Source organism: Giraffa tippelskirchi, chromosome 1, assembly GCF_054371585.1.
Source record: "Giraffa tippelskirchi isolate mGirTip1 chromosome 1, T2T-mGirTip1v1.2.pri, whole genome shotgun sequence".
Lineage (NCBI taxonomy): Eukaryota > Metazoa > Chordata > Mammalia > Artiodactyla > Giraffidae > Giraffa > Giraffa tippelskirchi.
Window position 1 is genome coordinate 147,491,844 of NC_137275.1, and position 18,416 is coordinate 147,510,259.

Here is an 18,416-nt window from a genome sequence, read left to right on the forward strand (position 1 = left end):
ATCTTCTTTGAAAGAAATAAAACATTCGTTAAGTAATCACACTCTTTTGGGCATTTTAATCCTTTGGCTCAGTGCAGCTGTCAAATTTCAAGTATTTATAATTTCAGTTTCTAATCAAATACTCATTTAAAGAAGTAGCTGTGTAATTCTGTGTAATAGCAGAGATGCAAAACATGAGACTGAAAGAACGTTTGTTTTCCATCTCGAGTATCTCTGGAGGGTGGTGTTTAGCCAATAGAAACTGGTAGAAGGTCAGTCATTGTCTTTCATTTCTTTTGGCACCCAAGTGTAGAAAGGAAGAGATTCAAGCTTCAGTGAGTGAGGTAACTTTGCCTTTTTTAAACTGAATGTTGCAGGTTGCCCATCATGTATAGCATCTCATTTCCATTCATCAGCATTCATTTACATGTGAATGTCCTGAAAATAAGAGAATATCTGTTTCTGTTGCAGTTGTGCTAGTAGCAAATAAAAATATCTGCTCACTTTAAAACACTGCTGTGTGTCATTTTAACAATCTTAAAGTGAAACTCAGAGCAGTTACTGTCTGGTCATTTTCTTCCCTTTTTATGTAATAATCACGTGCCCCCTTCATATCTTTAAGACTGTCACCTTAATTCAAATACTTTCTTGAAACTTACTCTCTTCTATTTATTCCACAGTTTTTAACACACTTGCCTTTATGTCTTGACAATGCCTGCACTCTGAAGACTTAAGTCTGATAGTGCTTTAAATTTGGCAGCAAAAAGTATTAAGCCTTTCTCTCAGGTTAGGAGCTGTGCTATCATTAAATTAAAAGTTGGTTAAATTTACATTAAAGAACAGTTAGGAAACAATTCCAAGAATCTGATGTCTAATAAAATAGATTTTTTTTCTTAAGAAAGAAACATTAGGCTCTTAAATGCTGGGATGTAATGTCAGTTCTTTTACATCTCCCCTCCCTGTCTCAAAACTAACCAAATAAAATAAACTAGCCCTCCCTTCCCTTCCTATGTTGATAAGCTCTGTCTATGGGACTCTGGTGGCATTTCAAAAGTACTGTTTAATTACACTCTGATTGTCAGCAGCTTCTCTTCCGCTGGGTGTGCTGAGAGACTTAAGTAAGTTTCCGTAAAGTAAATTCTGATGATGGCAGCTCGGGGTTGCTGATTCAAGTTATTCCTTCTCTTCTGTGTCACTTTTGACGGATGGTACCTAATGCAATCAGCCACAGGCCCACAAAGCCTTTCCTTGGGTTGCGTTAGTAACTAGACTAGGGGTTCCCCTCCTCCCCAGATCGCGCCTTCAAATGTTCACTCCTTCCTGCGCCACCGCCCCCCCTCCCCAACATGTCAGCCCGAATAGGAAGGGAAAAGAACTGCAGGACTACCCAGGGCAGGCTCTTCCGAAACCTCCATCTCCCGGTGGTGCAGTCAGAGCTGCCTCCCTTTGCGTGCCTTTTTGATAAATTTAAGAAGTCAAATCGCTGACACAGATAGATAATCCAAGTGTGTAGGGTGAAGAGTTATAAATTAACACATTATTCCCTCTTAATGTGAAATACTTGAGAATGCATTTTCTCAGTCCCCTGACATCTACCCAGTGAGGGCTCGCATTGTACTTTTCAAGTGGCATTGATTTGTTAAAGCGCTGAATTAGCATCTCCGGCCAGCTGCTTGATCCACTGTTGTGTCCTGGGGCTCCTGTACCTCCTCTCTCCCCAGCCATCTCTTTTTTCCCTTTGGTCTTCCCTTTCCATTTTGCTCCTGCCCACCTCGTCTCTGTCTGTCTCCTCCTTCTCTTTCTTATTGCTTGTGTTTCTTTCAGTCTGGTTTCATCCTTCTGCATCTATCTCCTTTTCCTTCCTTCACTATTTCATCCACACACTTCCTTTCTTGTCTCATCTTGTTGCTTCTGAGGGTTGCCCTCACTCAGGGTTAAAGTCTGACTGCCTGTGAGGGTTAAAGTCTGACTGCCTGTAGGGGGTGTGAGGTGGGACACTGGCAGGGACAACTAGGGGTGGATGACTTAGCAAATCCAGTAGCTCCAAGTACACACGCCTGTTTGTGCTCATCTTAATAGCGGTTGGTGAGAAACATCTCACCTATTTTGCTTGCTAGAAATTAAAAGGTAACTTACAAAACCTTAAAATTTGTGTTCCCAAATGCCATTTAATACAGTAGAATTTTCTTTCGGTTTAGTTAAAGGTAAAGAAAATTATTGGTGATTATCACAGACTTGATCATATGCTTACACCCACCAAAATGTTTCTGTAAAACTTTTGCATTGGTGCAACTTTGTGCAATTCAGTAAACTTACTGATAGAACTTTCTTTTCTTACAGGTTCGGTAGTGTTCTGATTCCATTTATTTGGTATCGTTTCATATAAAAACATGACTTCCTCATGGTGCCTCACTGTACCACAGCAGTATTAAGATTATAAAATTGGTTGACAGTTTTTATATAGAAATAAGGGATGGGTTATTGCTTCTTTTTAGCAGTGTGTCTCAAAGTTCCTGAGGTTTTCAGCGGAACCGCATCACAATTGAGAGGTTTAACATGCTTCATGTGCATGATCACAGACTTGACTCTTCTTTCTCTAGATAACTGGTCGAAGATGCTTTGAGATCATCGTGTTGATTGATTTGATATGAGCAAAAAAGTGTATCTGCCTGAATTTAAATAGAAATTATCCTCTGTAATTTTAGTTTCATTGCTTTAAGTAGTGCTGTCTGCAGTTTTACTAGGCTTCCCACTAGTAACATAAAAATTGGATTTGAATATACTTTGGTAATAAGTCAGATCATTTAAAAAATCAGATATCTTTATTGCTGGATTTTATATACGTTAAAATGACAGTCTAATTTAAGCATTTATATTTTGAAATGGAAATATTTCACAGAGGATTTGATAATCTTTGCTTCTCTGTCGGCTTGATATCCCACCTCCTGTTCCCCAAGTCAATTCCATTTTTTTTTTTTAAATTAATTGCTGTCCTCCTAGCTAGAATTAGCATGGTTTGGCTAAGGTGAAGGGATTAGAATGACTCTTCAAGGCATGATAATGTCTGTTTAAAGAAAAGGAAGAAAAAAAAGTCTTTTAACTGGGGCTTAAGACTTAATTCCATCTACTAAGGAGACAAAAATTACGCTAAAAGAGACAATTTGGCTTTATTTTCTGTGTGCATGTTAACCTGCGTAGCGATCATTATTTTGTATTTTAGGGTGTTCTCTGAAGGAAGATGTTCTTTACTTGCTGTAGGAAGGGGATGTGACCTCATTCTAGGAGATTAAGGCTGGAACACCTTCTGCCTTTTGCAGAGATAACCACAGTTCACCTGGTTATAGTTCAGGGTCAAGGTCAGGGTCAAGAGGGACTTGCTTTTTAGAATGGCCTCTGAATACAGTAGAGAGGACAAATAAGACAAAAAAGTAGGGCAAGGTTGAAAGTGAAAGTGCCCCATATGAAAATAGTTAAGGATCAGAAAAGGAAAAAAAATAGAAAAGTAGAAAAATCTGGAAGGCATACTTGAGTAGTGAGAGAGAAGTTGAGGATAGAGGAAAACAGAGGTTGGAGGGGCAAACTTATAATATCTTGTAACTTTCAAAATTAATAAAAATCAATACTTTTGTAAATGGCTATACAGTACCAAATTGGCATCACCGCAGAGTCCAAAATTACTTCAAACATTTAAAAACTTTTAATGTGATTTTTGAGTTTTCGTTCATTGTACACTTATTTTCTCGTGTTCCTTAGTTTGTCACTTCTGGTCCTTGGAAGGCAGACAGCTCTGCACAAGTAATAAATCAATACATCTAGAGTTTAAAAAAACAAACAAACAGCTAATTTGTTCCTTGTTCCTTGTGTGGTAGTACTTTAGCCCCATGAAATGGTTAAGTGTGGATGTTTTATTTAGAGTTCAACACCTTTGAGTTTTTTCTCTAAAATTCTCTGGAGAAATCAGAATAATTTCTGTTTTTGTATTTTTTAAGTCTGAATGAAATGTCACTTAAATGCAGGAAGAACTGGCAGCTTTGATAAGTTGTCCCCAAAGCAAACCAGTTTGTCAGTAATCATAACCTAATTATGAATACAAATACAAAGTTTGTGTTTTAAAAAGTTGTAAGACAAAGGAAAAAACAGAAACAGACCCTTCTCCAGCACCAGGCAATAGCCTTCACCCCCCACCTCTCTTGCACAGGAGCCCTTCCATAGTAGCAGTAATAATAAGAGAGAACCTTTTGGCGTCGGCCCAAGTCCCGTTGAGAGGGAGCCGCCAGTGGCCTGCACAGTGTGTGGCTCTGCAGAAGTGCCAGAGTGACACACACATCACAAGCCGGTCACAATGCGAGGGGTCAGGGGTCACGTTCAAGAGCAGGGTGTTGCTGGCCCCGGCCGAGGAAGCAGAGGTGGCCCCTGTGTGCTCAGTGTGTGGGTCTGTGTACTCCTTTCCCGTCAAAGCTGGCCCGGCAGGGCCAGAAAAGCGGTTCCTTGGCAGAGTTTAATGGCAGGATGATGTAGTCTGTTGTGACTAGTGCATTCCTTTCAGGTTAAACTAGGGAAATGGCATTGTGTTAAAATTCCAAGTCGCATGAATGTTTTATTGCCACAGTGCATTTAGCCCTCTAGGGGAGTGTGTGTGGCGGTGGGTGGGGGCGGGGGTGGAGGGGGGGGACTTAGAGACTCAGGAACTATCAGAAGAACACTTCCCTTGGAAAATTTTACCCACCAGCGTGAAGCTGATTTGCTGTGATGGTCACTTAGAAGGGTTTCGCTTTTTCCTCAACTGTGACTGTTTTAAAAGTCTTGCCATCCGGACAATTACCGGCTGAAGAAAACACGACAGGACACAGGCAAAGAGGTGGCGAGATAGAGAGGAGGAATGCGCCAGAAAGGAGCTGAGCTGCCTTCTTGTATAAACTGCCGGAGAGCAGCAAGGGCCCCCTCCCCGCCCAGTCCTTGTCCCCCCCTTCCCTGGGCTGAGCTTCGCTGTGCGGGGAGGGCCAGGAGCGATCAGTTACCCTTGCACCACTGACGGCGAGGCCACCGCAGCTCATGGTACCGTATGTTACCAGTCAGCCTCCCTCATTCCTTCTTCCTGGCTGCTTTGGGGGCTGTGTGTGGGTGGTTTTTTTTTTTTTTTTTTTTTTAAACCTTTTCTCTCTAATAACGGTTTCTATTAGTCAGAGGGATACAGTTTGGGAATGCAGAAGGACAGAGAGTTTGAAACAAAACAAACTTAAGTATGGCACTTTTTTTTTTCTCTCCTTGGCATTCAGAAGGGAGAAACCAAACCATTCTAGTTCAGTCGCAGCCGAACGTTTCCAGTGTGATTTAAAACCAGGAATTCTGGAAAGAGGGCAGTTTAAGATGCAGGTCATCTGGGCTGTGGATCTTGTAAAGAGACTTTTGTACAACCACGTGAGCATCTTTAGGGTTGGAGGGCAGGCTCAGGTTCTGCCATTGTCTGGGATGTATCCATTTTGCTGATTGCCCCCACTGGTCCTTCTCTGGGGAAAACTCTAGCCTGGTCCTTCGCTGCTCCAATTGTTTGAGGCTTACGTTTACTCTGGGTGTGTATGATTGGACTTGGGTTGTAATCGTGCATGTTGAATGTAGCTGTCGGATGGCTTCATGATTTGACCTTACTCAGGTTAATTTATAACAGATTAAAATGTGGACGTATGGAATGGCCTCCTGATTTTGCATTGGGACTTTATAGAATATTCATGCATCTGATTTTTTTCCCAGTGGATGAGAGAAATACAAATTGTCTTTGGCTTACCTAAATAAACATATCATCTTAGTTTGCGTTTTAGGTTTGAATTGCCTATTGCTTTTCACTTGCAAACCTTAATACTTACTTTGATTCCATGTGCTTGTAATGACTCATTTTTCTCTTCCTTAGTAGTAATCGATATGTATAAGACATACATAGAGTTGTGAATGTGTGTGTGCCTGTGTGTACGTGCACACTTTGACAACTGCCACGTGAATGCAAGGAAAAACTTTTTACAGTTGTTAAGCCAGGATAGATTTCTACTGATAAGTTATTTTTTAGAATCTTATGTAACAGAAATTTAAGTCAAGAATATACTATAAAACAGTAAATTGTGAGTGTGTCTGTGTGCCTTATTTATAGAGTTTTGGGTACGTGATTTATGTATTTCTATAAAATGATGGTTTTGTTCAGATAGACCTCCTGAGTTTAATCTGATTAGTGCTGTCCGTAGATGGTTTATTATTTATAAACAGATACATTCACATTGTTTATGGGAGGTCTTAAACCAACATGCAGTCAATTCTATGGCAAAATCAAGATTGATGTGTGGACTTGGCACTTCAAATTTTAGATGAACTCATTAGATATTTTCACTTACATTCTAGAGAATACTCACTTTAAGAATTCTTTTCAGTGCTGAATGTAATCAAGTGGTAGTAATGGAAGTTTTCTTTTGATGATTTTTGTTTCTAGTTTCCAATTTTAAAGTGCACTTTTCAGAGGAATATTAAACTTAACTTTGTGTTGGATTTCTTTTTCCCTTCCAGCCAGTTTCAAAATTAATTCTTTTTCCTAAAAAGTAGAAAAACTTGTCAACAGTGCCAAATTGAGAAAAAAAAGTCTATCGTGTATGCTTAGATTATTTAACAAAATTTGTTATACTGATCATGGAAGCAGTTTTCGATTATAAAAAGGATGTTGTGGTTATATCCAAACCCTTTTCAATTCATTAAAATTGCCCCTTTATAATCCAAGAGGGGAAGAGTGGAAATACCCCAGTATCATGTCTCCTTAACATGAAAATTAAAGTTGATTTAGGATTTTTTCCCTAAAAAAAATCAAACTTTTAAAAAGTTGTTAATACTTATTCTTTCAGCGTTTTTCTCTCCCCATTGTACCAGCATTATTGTTTCACATTGCAGAACTCTCTGGTGGGGATTGAGAGCTGTGGAGGAGTTAAAAGATTGGTCCCAGGTTCAGATTCTCACGTTGCCACTTACTTATGATCTTGTGACCTTGGGTGAATCACTTTATCCCTAACTTTTATTTTCTTCTGTTTTAAAATGGGGAAAAGAACACTTGCAAATTTGTCAGGAAGATGAAATGAGACAACACTCATGAAGTTCAGGCACATAGTAGGTGTTCAATAAACTGTAGATCTTGTTCTTTGAGCTTGTCTTGAGGCAAGTGTCCCTTGGAAAGCTTTTTTTTTTTTTTTTTTTAAGGGGGATAAATTTGAAAGTTTTAATTTCACCAAATATCAATAGGAAAGGAGATATTAAGTATTGGCAGACAGGTTTCTTTCTTTCTTTCTTTTTTTTGAGACTCACTTTGTATCATCCGTTAGTCTTGTGTTTTCGCCACTCTGCAAAATTCTGACTGGGATGACCTTCCTGGATGTCAGAGTGATGCTATTTCTGAGATATCAGTTACGGATAACCAAAGACTAGAAGCTAGGCTGGCAAATTCTGTTACATTCTATTTACTTTTGTATTATCAGTTGTAATCACTCCCTTGAATCAAAGCAGCTTGCTTTGTTATCATTGTTGTTGTTTGGTCGCTAAATCGTGTATGACTCTCTTGTGACCCAGTGGACTACAGCCTGCCAGGCTTCTCTGTAGATGAAATTTCCCAGGCAAGAATATAGAAGATAGAGTGGGTTACCATTTCCTTCTCTAGGATATCTTCCCAACCCAGGGATTGAACCTGTGTCTCGTGCATTGGCAGGCAGATTCTTGACTGCAGAGCCACCTTGGAAGCCCACTCATTATGGTTAGCACATGTTAATAGAGCTAGAAGTTCCATTATACAGGTACCCTGGTCTCTGTTCCTGGCTTTGTGAATATGCACTTATTTCATGGAATCAGGGTCACACTAAAGCAAATAGCATTTACACCTTTTAGTAGAACTAAACAAAAGAGTGACAAGGCACCTATATGTATATCAGGGCAATATTTTATCTTCATTTACAGTCTTGCACTTTGCCTTAAGTATAGTTAAGGGCTTGGGAACTATTTGTTGAGCAGAATGTGCTGCTGTTAACCGTCTTGTAATCCTGGATTACGTTTTTATCAAAAGTAATTGTGTTATGTGTAGTACATTAATATTGTCATAGATGATGTTTGATTAGCATTGTTAGTTTGCCTGACATCTCATTTCTTTTAGCCAACAACTTGTTTGAAGATACTGCATCTTAAGATCTAAAATAAATATTTGGTTTAGTGTTCACTTTCACCTGTTGGTAAAAGTAAAAGACAGATTAAAAGCTAATCATTTCATAGCTACCTCCTAGCTCACACAGTATGCTAGGGGTGGTACCCACTTTATCTTATTCAACTCTTACAAAGCATTCAGGGCAGGTACAGTTATTTTCATTTTACAGTTGAGGAAGTAAAGTTCTCAAATCTGTATCCAGCAAGTTTGACCCCGAAATCTTTGCTTTTTCCTTACATTCTTCATCCATCTATAACTTAAGTCAGATATTACAAAAAAGAGAAGATAGTTGTTGAACCCACCAATTTTTGCTTTTCCTTTCAAGTTAAATTTTGCAAGGAAGCCAACATTCAGAACTGATAAAAAATTAGACCTGCTGTAGAAGAAAAGGGTCCAGCCTCAGAGTTCTATCTTTGATCTGTGGAATACTTGCTTAGAAAAACTGGAGCCTAATGCCTCCAGACCCTCTTAAAAGGAGGCATAGCAAACCCAAGTAGTCTGGGAGTTAAAGGGTTTGTTTACCATCTTGGACTGAGAGGTGCAATTGTGGAGAATTCACAGGAAGGCTAATCTGTCCCTAATTTGAAAAGAGAACATATCTAAGAGAAAAAGAGTGTGGGGTAAATCCTAGCGTAAAAAAACAAAGCTGTATCATTGTACAGCTCTTCACATGTTAATTTTCAGGGCACAGATTTTGTTCAATCCAAAGTGATGAAGTAATTTTATTGTGGGAAGAGTCACTAAAGAACAAGTCACCACTGTATGTTTAATAGGAGCCTGTGTCTACAAATGTATACAGATTCCAGTTTGACAATATTAAAAAGTTGTGCTCTGTGTAATGTATAGCGTATCTATAAAAGATATACACATCGTATGCATATACAAGTAAATGTAAGGATGGAGAATATGGGTAGATTTAACTCAGAAATGCTGAAAAACATACTATTTTAAATAAATTGCTTATAAAAATTAGTCAACATGGCAATTTTGTAATATCTTCATAAGCCAGGAATTTCAAGGTTTTTCATCTGCTAAATTTATATTGGGATTTTGTATAGTCCTTCATTAGCAATTAAATTTCTATTTTATCAGCGTGGGTGGCAGAGACTAGGTTTTCTAGCCAGATGTGTTTGCACTTGAATTTATGTCTTCTTTATGTGACTTTGGAAGCTCAGTTACTTCATTTATAAAATGAGGGTTAGAACTGATGCCTATGAAGTGTCCAGCGCAGAGACGATGAGCAGCGTTGTTTGCTATTAGTAATTTCTTCTTCTGTAGTTCCTGTTGTTAATTTGCAGGCCTTATGCGGTGTTTAGTTAGCATCTCTTTATCAGTGGTGGTACTGGGTTCTTAATAATTGTGTCATGTATACACTTAGCCTTTGCAGTTAACCAATTTAAAAAAATACTTACGCCAATCTTGCTGCAGCTTAGTTTTGCTGAAGAAAATGAGAGTGGAGAAAAATCTCCCGTTTCTTACTCTTCACTGAGAATCAGTCATTGAGCAGCATAATTCTAAAATCTTGCGTGGCTTTTGGGTACTTTATGAACCTTTTTATGGTAACCCAGAAGCAAGACACTGATTGAATTAATACATTTCCATGGAGGGGCTATTCTTTTAACCTCTCCTCTTCCTCCTCACCCATATATGCTTTGGTAAGGGACTTTTCCAATCCACAGAGGAGGTTGTCACACTGGGGATGCAGCTTCATAAATATGCAGGCTATTGGTGAGCTGAAGAGCCTTTCTGTCTTTAAAACTAAGAAAAAGGAAGATTAGAAATAGTAACAACCAAACCAGAAGCCCTACCCTAACCAAAAAGAAAATACAAACTCCCCCCTTTATTTTCTGAAAAACACTGTGCTTTTTATATAACGCAGAATCGAAGCATAGCATTCTGACTTTGATTTTTAAGTTTTGAATTTTTTTTAACAGCTTTTATAAAGGGTACATCTTCATTGTGAAGATCTCATTAAGAAGACTACAAAGAGAGTCAACACTTCCTGAATGGCTGCCACCAAGGACCATTTTATTAACATCATTTTTAGTCATCCTTTCTCATTTATGTATACATACAGGTGTATGGATAGATGCTCATTACATAAAAGGATTATGGATACATGACTTTTTTTAAACTCAGGCATGTCATAGATATTTTTCTATGTCTGTAAGTAAAGCATTCCATCGTAATTTTTAATAGAGTCTTAGTGTATCATTGTACCATGATTAACTTAACGAATTCTTGGTTTGTGCACATTGAGGTTGCTGCCAGTTCTTTTAATTTACAAAGAGTGGTGCCTCAATATGGACATTCTTGTTTGCACTTGTATTCTTATTTACTAAAGGGGATTTCTTGAAAGTGATGTTCCTAGGAAAAGGGATACAATTTTGTATATTTTAAAACAGTGGTTGGCAAACCTCTTCTATAAAGGCCCAGATAGTAAATAGTTTCAAAGCCATAGGTTTCTGTAATAACTACTCAATTCTGTCTTTGTAGCCACAAACAGCAAATATATATGTATATAAAGGAATAGGTACAGCTGTGTTTCAACAAAACTTTATTTATTAATATAGAAGTGGGCAGCAGTCTAGCATTTGGCTCAGAGGCTGCAGTTGCCTACTCCTGGCTTGAAACAAAGGAGAAACTGATGGGGGCTGGAAGTCTATCCCCAGTTGTCTAAGCTATTCTCATGGCATCTTAGAAATGTCTTCTTATCTCAGGGTACTATAATGGGTTGATTACTTTCTTTCCAGGTATATGGCAATCAGTACCTCTTTAAAAAGCTTATTATAGGAGGTTTTCATACTTTCACTACTTGTAAAGCGTAGTAAATTTTAAAATAAGAAGGTATATGTGCCAATATATATTTGTTAACAACTTATTGGGCAGAGAAATAGTATCTCTAAAACTTACATTTTAGAGGAGATATTGTGCATTTTCTCACTTATAGAAGACTGCTTTGATAGAGGAAGGTTCTAGAGGTATCCTTAAGTAAGTTAGAAGGAAAGTTAGCAAGAGAAGCATCATTTTAGCAGAAATATACCACAGATGTACAGGGTGACATTGAATTAGTTACTGAACCTTTACAGGCTAAATTACACTCAGAAGACTGCTCAGTGCATAAATAGAAACCTCCTTGCATCTTGAATTTTTACAAAATAGGAATTACTGGCCCCTAAATGCCCTAAGGGTATTTGTTGAGGATTGGGTGGAATAATGATATGGTTAAAAATCACTCTGTTTGTAACGTTGGGTCACTGGTGCTACTGTGAACTTTAAGAGATTTATTTATTATTTATTTTGCTTGCATTGGTTGAGTATCTACTGTGTGAAAAGCTGATTGAGAGAAAACCAAGAAGAAGCCAGTAAATTCTTGCCCTTCAGGAGGAAAAACATGTAGTGTTTTTAAAGTTTGCAGTTGTGTAGTGCTGACTGCCGTGAGGGTGGTAGAATGCTGGGGAGGGAGATGTCTTCTACCTGGGGGTATGAGGAAACTTCATGGAAGAAATGGCCTCCAGAAATACAGAGATGTTCAAAAGTTTAGTGCAAGGTTTCCCTGGCGGTCCAGTGGTTAAGAATCTGCCTCACAATGCAGGGGACATGGGTTTGATCCCTGGCCAGGGAAGATCCCAAATGCCTCAGGACAACTAAACCACAGCTATTGAGACAGCGTGCTACAGAGTCTGTGCTTCACAAAAAAGACAAAGCACACAACTTGAGATGCCCGCACACCATAGCCAGAGAGTATCCTCCTGCCGCCACTGGAGAAGGCCAGTCACAGTGAGGAGGACCCAGTGCAGTCAAAAAAAGAAACCCACAATAATTAAAAAAAAAAAGTTTAGTGCATAGGAGGGTATTCCAAAAAAAAAGCAGTATGAGAGCCATGTCAAATTAGGAAGGCCTAGCGCATACGCAGGAGACATTAGTCTAATAATTAGACTGTCTCTTAAGTATTTAAGGCTTTCCTAATGACTCAGACGGTAAAGCGTCTGCCTGCAATGTGGGAGACCCGGGTTTGATCCCTGGGTTGGGAAGATCCTCTGGAGAAGGAAATGGCAACCCACTCCAGTACCCTTGCCTAGAAAATCCCGTGGATGGAGGAGCCTGGTATGCTACAGTCCACGGGGTCGCAAACAGTCGGACACGACTGAGCGACTTCACTTCACTTCACTTAACTATTTGTCATGAACGAGGAGGAGAGATGAAGCTGGAAGGACAGGGCAGAGCTAGGCTGTAGAGGGCCTGGAAGGAACTTTGTAATTGGTAGTTTGTGGGGAACATCTAGGAGAATAGGTTTGACAGTTGGAGGGGTGGTACATGGCTCTGGTTGATGAGTGTGAAACGCATTATCAATCACTTAAGGGCTACGGCAAAGGTCTGAGCGTGCTCTTGTTAGAAATGGTCTAGATGGAGAGAGAGGATCTGGAAGGTGTGTGGGAGGACAGCTGAGGGGATGCGAAGGGGAAAATAGACAGACCTTCAGAATTTACTGGGTTTTGGAAATAAGGAGAAGGCTTTTCATCATCATCTATGGTTCTGAGTCTTTGTTAATGGGATTCTGGTGATACTAATGCAAGAAAAAAAAAAAAAGCCGACCAAGTCAGGGTAGAGGTGTAGTAAAGAAGGGTAGGCAGTGAGCCCATATCCTTGTTTATCTTGAGGGGTTAACTAAACACTTGGAAGTTTCAAGTGGGAGCTTGAAAGTACAGGACTAAAATTCACATGAGTGTTAAGGAATAGGGACTGGGGAGTATTGTTCTCATACAGGTGGCAGATGAAACCAGGGGAGAGCATGACATCCAAAAGGAAAGCATGTAGAGAGCAAATGGCATTTTAATAGCATTTCTTATTATGGTACATTATGGACATAAATAACTATTTGAAGCTACCAACATTGAAAGCACACAAAATGGAAAACCATGTGTTTTATCATTTATAAAGTGTTCTATTGTCTACTAAACCTCTTTTAGATTTCAGGAGTAAAGGATTTCAGTGTGAAAAAATACCTTATAAGATCCTCAAGGACAATGTAAGGAAGTCTGTCTTACTGTATCTTCTCACCACTTTCTGACACCCTCAGTAACAGGGAGGTGCCATTGGTGGGGGCAGTTTAGGCTCACTTTTTACCTGGTTGGTCCAGAGTACTGTGTACAGCTTTTCACCTTCCCTTGACCTCATCCCAGTTGATCTAGGGCTGGGAAGCTGGTGGGGTAGGTAGGAGGAGCCTGGGTCTTGCACAAAAATCAACCTTGTATCCTTTTGTGCATTTTCTCTTTTTAGTTTGAGGTCCTCAGCAGGTTCAGAGGGGTGATTTCAGTGCACAGTATGACTTATGCTTGAGTTGGGAAGGGTTTTCCTGTGGGAAGCAGCAGGGGTGAATCTGCCTTCCCGTTTCCTTTCTTCTTTTATCATTACCTGTGTTCAAGCTTTGCATGCAAGGAGAAGCATGTTCCTTCATTGATCTTGGTCGTGCTGAACTGTGGGCTTCAGTGTCATGGTGAAGGCTTCCTGCCAGCTCTCCTGGTTTCTGCACCCCAGAATTCCACTGGCCGCTTGGTACTATTTGCGACCTGCCTTCAGGCTCACTCTCCATGAGAAGTCTAACCCGTGTCACATGGGGCAAGAGCCTAGTCCACAGTAATCTGCTTCTCTGGACAACCACTGTGCATTAAATCTAGTTTAAGTGCTCATTGTATGGCAACTTAAACTTTTTTTTTTTTTAAATCATAATAGGCTTAATGTAGGTGGTTCAAGAAGTAACATAGGATGTTGAATTTTGGGGAGGGGTAGGTGTAATATTTTCTCTTTCACTCTCTGGCATGTGACACATTTTTCTATCATGTTTCATTCCTTAAACTCCCCTTTCCATTTTCTCATGTATATCTTTTCCAGTAATCTGCTTCTCTTGAGTGTTGTGAACTTTAGGAAGGGGAAAAATCCATTGATTTGTCTCATTTTGTGCTGTCCCTGAATGAAGATCGAGTGAAATGTACTTGTTTTCTTCCCAAGTGAACTCTTTCCTAAAAAATGCCACCTCGTCCAAAAAAAAGAAATTCTTGGTCATCATGAGTTGAAAGTTGTCTCTGTGCCCTCATTAGAGAGTTAAGGTCAATGTTGTTCTTGATTGCTGTGAAAAACCAGAGAGACAGGCTGAGTGGTGCAAACCCAGGGGTTGAGTTCAAGGTGACAAGGGTCCTTTTAATATGATTTTTAGTTTAAATGCTAAAGCTAATGTCTGTCCCCAAGTTATTTCCTTCTCATGTTTGCAGCTTCCATGGAGTTGCCCATAACACTGCTGCTGAAGTGGCTTGCTCATTTGAGCTTTTTCTCTCTTTAGAGTCTCCTTTCCTGACAGTGACTTTCCAAGATCCTGAATCTTGTGCTCTGATGTTTGCTTCTTTATTCTTACTTCTTTCTTTGCTTTTTTTTTTTAAGAAGACTTTTGCCTTACCAGTTCTTTTTTGATTTTCAAGTTTATTTAGGCCAGTGGTTCTCTAACTTTTGTGCTCATCAGCATCACCTGGAGGGCTCATAAAACCAACCGGCCCAACTCCACCTCGTATGGAGTCTGTCATAGTAGGTCTCAATGAAAGTCACTAAGTCGTGTCCAACTCTTTGCGACCCCATGGACTATACAGTCCATGGAATTCTCCAAGCCAGAACTCTGGAGAATTCTTTCCCTTCTCCAGGGGATCTTCCCAACCCGGGGATCGAACCCAGGTCTCCTGCATTGCAGGCGGATTCGTTACCAGCTGAGCTATCAGGGAAGACCCAGGTCTCAGATGGGACTTCAAATATATTTCAGATAAGTTACCTGGTGATACTAGTAACATTCCCAGGCTGAGAATACACCTTGAACCACTGACTTAAACTGTTATCTATCAGTTTGCTGTTTAGTTTTGGGTTTTTCCAAAAGTGTAGGGCTTCTTCAGACTTTATTCACCTGAGTTCCCTGGAAAATCTACTTTTTTGTCTTTTATTTTTTATTAATGTATAGTTGATTTACAGTTTTTCCAGTATTTGGTAAAGTGATCCAGCCACACACATACACACATATGTACACACACACACACACACAACACACACCACACATATATATATATATTCTTTTTCACTTTCTTTCCATTATAGATTATTACAAGATATTGAATATAGTTCCATCTGCTATACAGTAGGTCCTTGTTGTTTATTTTATATATAGCAGTGTATATCGGAAACTCATTTTTAATTCATAGGTCAAGCCACTAGCATGAAAGTGAACTCAGAAAATTGCCTCATCCTTTAATTGTAAAGGCCTTGGCTGAGGCAGGAGTGGCAGAGTGTAAAATGTGTCTCTTCTCTCTCCTTCCCCCAGTGGAGACTTGGGCAGTCAGTCTCTCAGAGCCCAGACACATCTTCATAATCTTTGTCAGCACAGCATTCTAGGAAGCTGTCTACAAGTTGATGGAGCCGGCCCCTAATTGAGACTAATTGAATAGGTATAATTTTCAGTTTCCCTAATTGCTTGTATTATTCCTTTGACACTTGAGGTTTGCTTGCATGCCCCAAATTCCTTCCGTCCCTGTCTCAAACTTCTCGGCCCTGATGGGAATGGTGTGCTGGGGTGGGGAAGAACAGAGTATCCAGGGAAGTATCATTACCTATACTGTGTACCTACAGTCTGCTTAGGTGTTTCACCTCTGTCCTCTTCTTCAGCCTTACCAACCCACCACAGTAAGTAGAATTATTTCCATTTTACAGATGCAGCAAACTAAGCTCTGTATTGGGAACTAAGTGACCAACTTCATCATATACCACAGCTGGGGTTAAAACAGAAGTTTTACTCCAAAGCCAGTGCTCTCTGCATATTACCTGGCTTTAGGATAGTTGGCATTGAGCCTTGAGGACAAAAAGAGTTTACCTGGGCATATATATACATACATATATGTGAAATTTGACTCAACATCAGTCATCACACATGGCGATATATATCCCCATGAGCAACAACCTGGGGTGTTCCATTTCTAGTAAACTGGAATGACAAGAATGATTACAAACCAGCTGAATATAATTGAATTAGGCACTTTTACTTCTTGAATCTGAAGTCCATCCATGGCATAGGTGCAAATAACTTCCTTTTCATTTTCTTTAGTGCTAAAACCCATGTAAAACAAGGATGAACTCTATTAAACGATAGAAGGCTTTTCTAATACTAGCGTGGTAGTATAGAGAACTTTGTCTTCATTTCAATTCTATTCAACTTATCAAATGAGGGGAGAGCACAGTGACAGACCTCAGTTTTCTTGTTTAAAAATATAGTAAAAAGAGTGTGGTGGAAATTTCCTTCCCACCCCTTACTTGTCTGATGGGAGAATTAGTAAATATTTTGTGTAAAGCCCTCTGAGGCTCTGTTAGAAAGATCTGTGTAATTTTAGCATTATTCATGGTCCATCAGGCTCCTCAGGGTGTCACCAGGGAAGAGAGATTTTTATCTCTTATCCCACATTTCACAGTAGAAAAACAGGGTAATTCTGTTGTTGTTTGTGGCTGTGAAAATCTCCTGTAATCGTACCTGCAGCGGTTGCTTCCATCACAGAGCCCAGGGCCCTAGCTTACCCCAGAGGACCAACTCCCAAGGCAGAGAGAGACTGAATCTCACTTAGACAGGTCCTGGCTCCTGGGAGGATGCTGTCTCCTCTGGTCCCCCTCCCCCCATCCCCAGTCATCTTCTGTGTCTGTCAGTCTGGTGAGTAGCAGAACCTTAACCCTTTTCTGTTTTCTCTCCTCTCATCCTGATCCTGTAGCTCATTGTCCTAGGATGAGTCGGAGAGGACTGTCCTCCCTCCTACTCAGTTCTTGCCCTGCAACATCTTGCTTGTCCTTCTCACCTTCCTACAGATAACATCCTGCATCATCTAAGGTCTCTGTAAGCACCAGCATATTTCTGGCCATTCTGTATTGGCAGCTGGATAAATGCTGTTTTGACTCAGCAGTTCCTTTCTCAACATGAAGTGACGTTTTTCATTCTTAAGCTTTAGATTCTGTATACTTCGCCCTTCTGAGTTTTAGCCTTGGGTTCCATGGTTAGGAAGGCTTAGTGCTGGAATGTTTTCCTTCATTAAATCGTTGCCTGAGAGATGAAGATAGACATTATCTGCATATCCAGCAACTTAGCTCTCCTTATTTTTCATTCATTCCTCTCTCTTATTTGCAGCACTGTGTTTAACATGCATCCCCATCTTTACAGTGTGGGGTAATTAATTTATTTCTTTATCTGCTCTTTCTCACAAGCAACTCCTGGTCAGCTTACTGTCAAATCCATTTCAAGAATGGTCTGCCTGAATTCTTTGTGTTATCTGGGTAATTTTTCTTCTTGTTGCTTGGCGTCATCTCACCATTGACATGCGGCTGTTACTGCTTTTTTCTGACTTGGAATGTAACAGAGCTTGTACCCACCCATGTTCCTGAGTCCTCTTATGGGACTCTTCTCTGTCCCTCTGTTTTTTAAAACCAATTCTGTGTCTCCATTCTTTTCCAAGTTCTCCTTGGGTTCATCTCCTTTCCCCCATTCCTTCCTTGCTAGACTGAAGCCACCAAAACACATACAGTTCAGTACTGATCTGGGCTTACGGCCAGCTTCACCAGAGAGACTTGAGCTGGCATGGAAGTTAGTTTATTTAGGCTCTGACTTTTTATAGTGCCTATCAGGCAAATGCCTACCTGAATGTTTAATGTTTAAAAATAAAATTTAAGTTCAAATGGGCCCTGGCTTTGTAAGAAGCACCCCAGACTCTATAAGCCCTTTTCTTGGTAACATTTCTTTTCCCAAGTTATCACTTCTGTGCTTTACTCTTTCTTCCTTTTCTACCTTCTGCACCCACCTGCTACACCCATTCAGCTTCAAGTGTTTTTTTAAATTAAGTTTTATTGGAATATGGTTGCTTAACAAGCTTCAAGTATTTTGAACAGTAGTTCCCGTTTGCCATGTGGAGCCTTTTTCTGTCTTCTTTTCAGAAGTCTGGTCTCTAACAGTCTTTATGTGTGATCTCAGTAAACCTAAGATCGTGTGTGTGTGTGTGTGTGTGTGTGTGTGTGTAGGAAGCCTGCCATATTTCCTCCCTACCCCACAGAAAATGTGTTTTCTGGAAGCCCTTTTGACACTGAAGTGAATGCCCACTGGCCCTCCCTTGTTGAATTCTCCTGAGAGGAGAGAGAGAGAGGCCTTTATGCTTGTTGTCATATCTTT

General features: G+C 39.9%; 1 protein-coding gene across 12 annotated transcripts in view; it reads left to right on the forward strand.

Annotated features, from left to right (window-relative positions):
• The window catches only part of BNC2 (basonuclin zinc finger protein 2), a 504,931-nt gene that overhangs the window by 207,272 nt on the left and 279,243 nt on the right, over positions 1–18,416 (forward strand). The window contains exon 1 of one of the 12 annotated variants that reach the window (XM_081499476.1): positions 4,803–5,034. The exons of the other annotated variants lie outside the window; for them this stretch is intronic. Coding sequence (XP_081355602.1) covers positions 5,032–5,034 — 3 coding nt within the window. The 5' untranslated portion in view covers positions 4,803–5,031. Of the gene's footprint in view, positions 1–4,802; positions 5,035–18,416 lie in introns of those variants that run through there. 12 annotated transcript variants of the gene reach the window in all.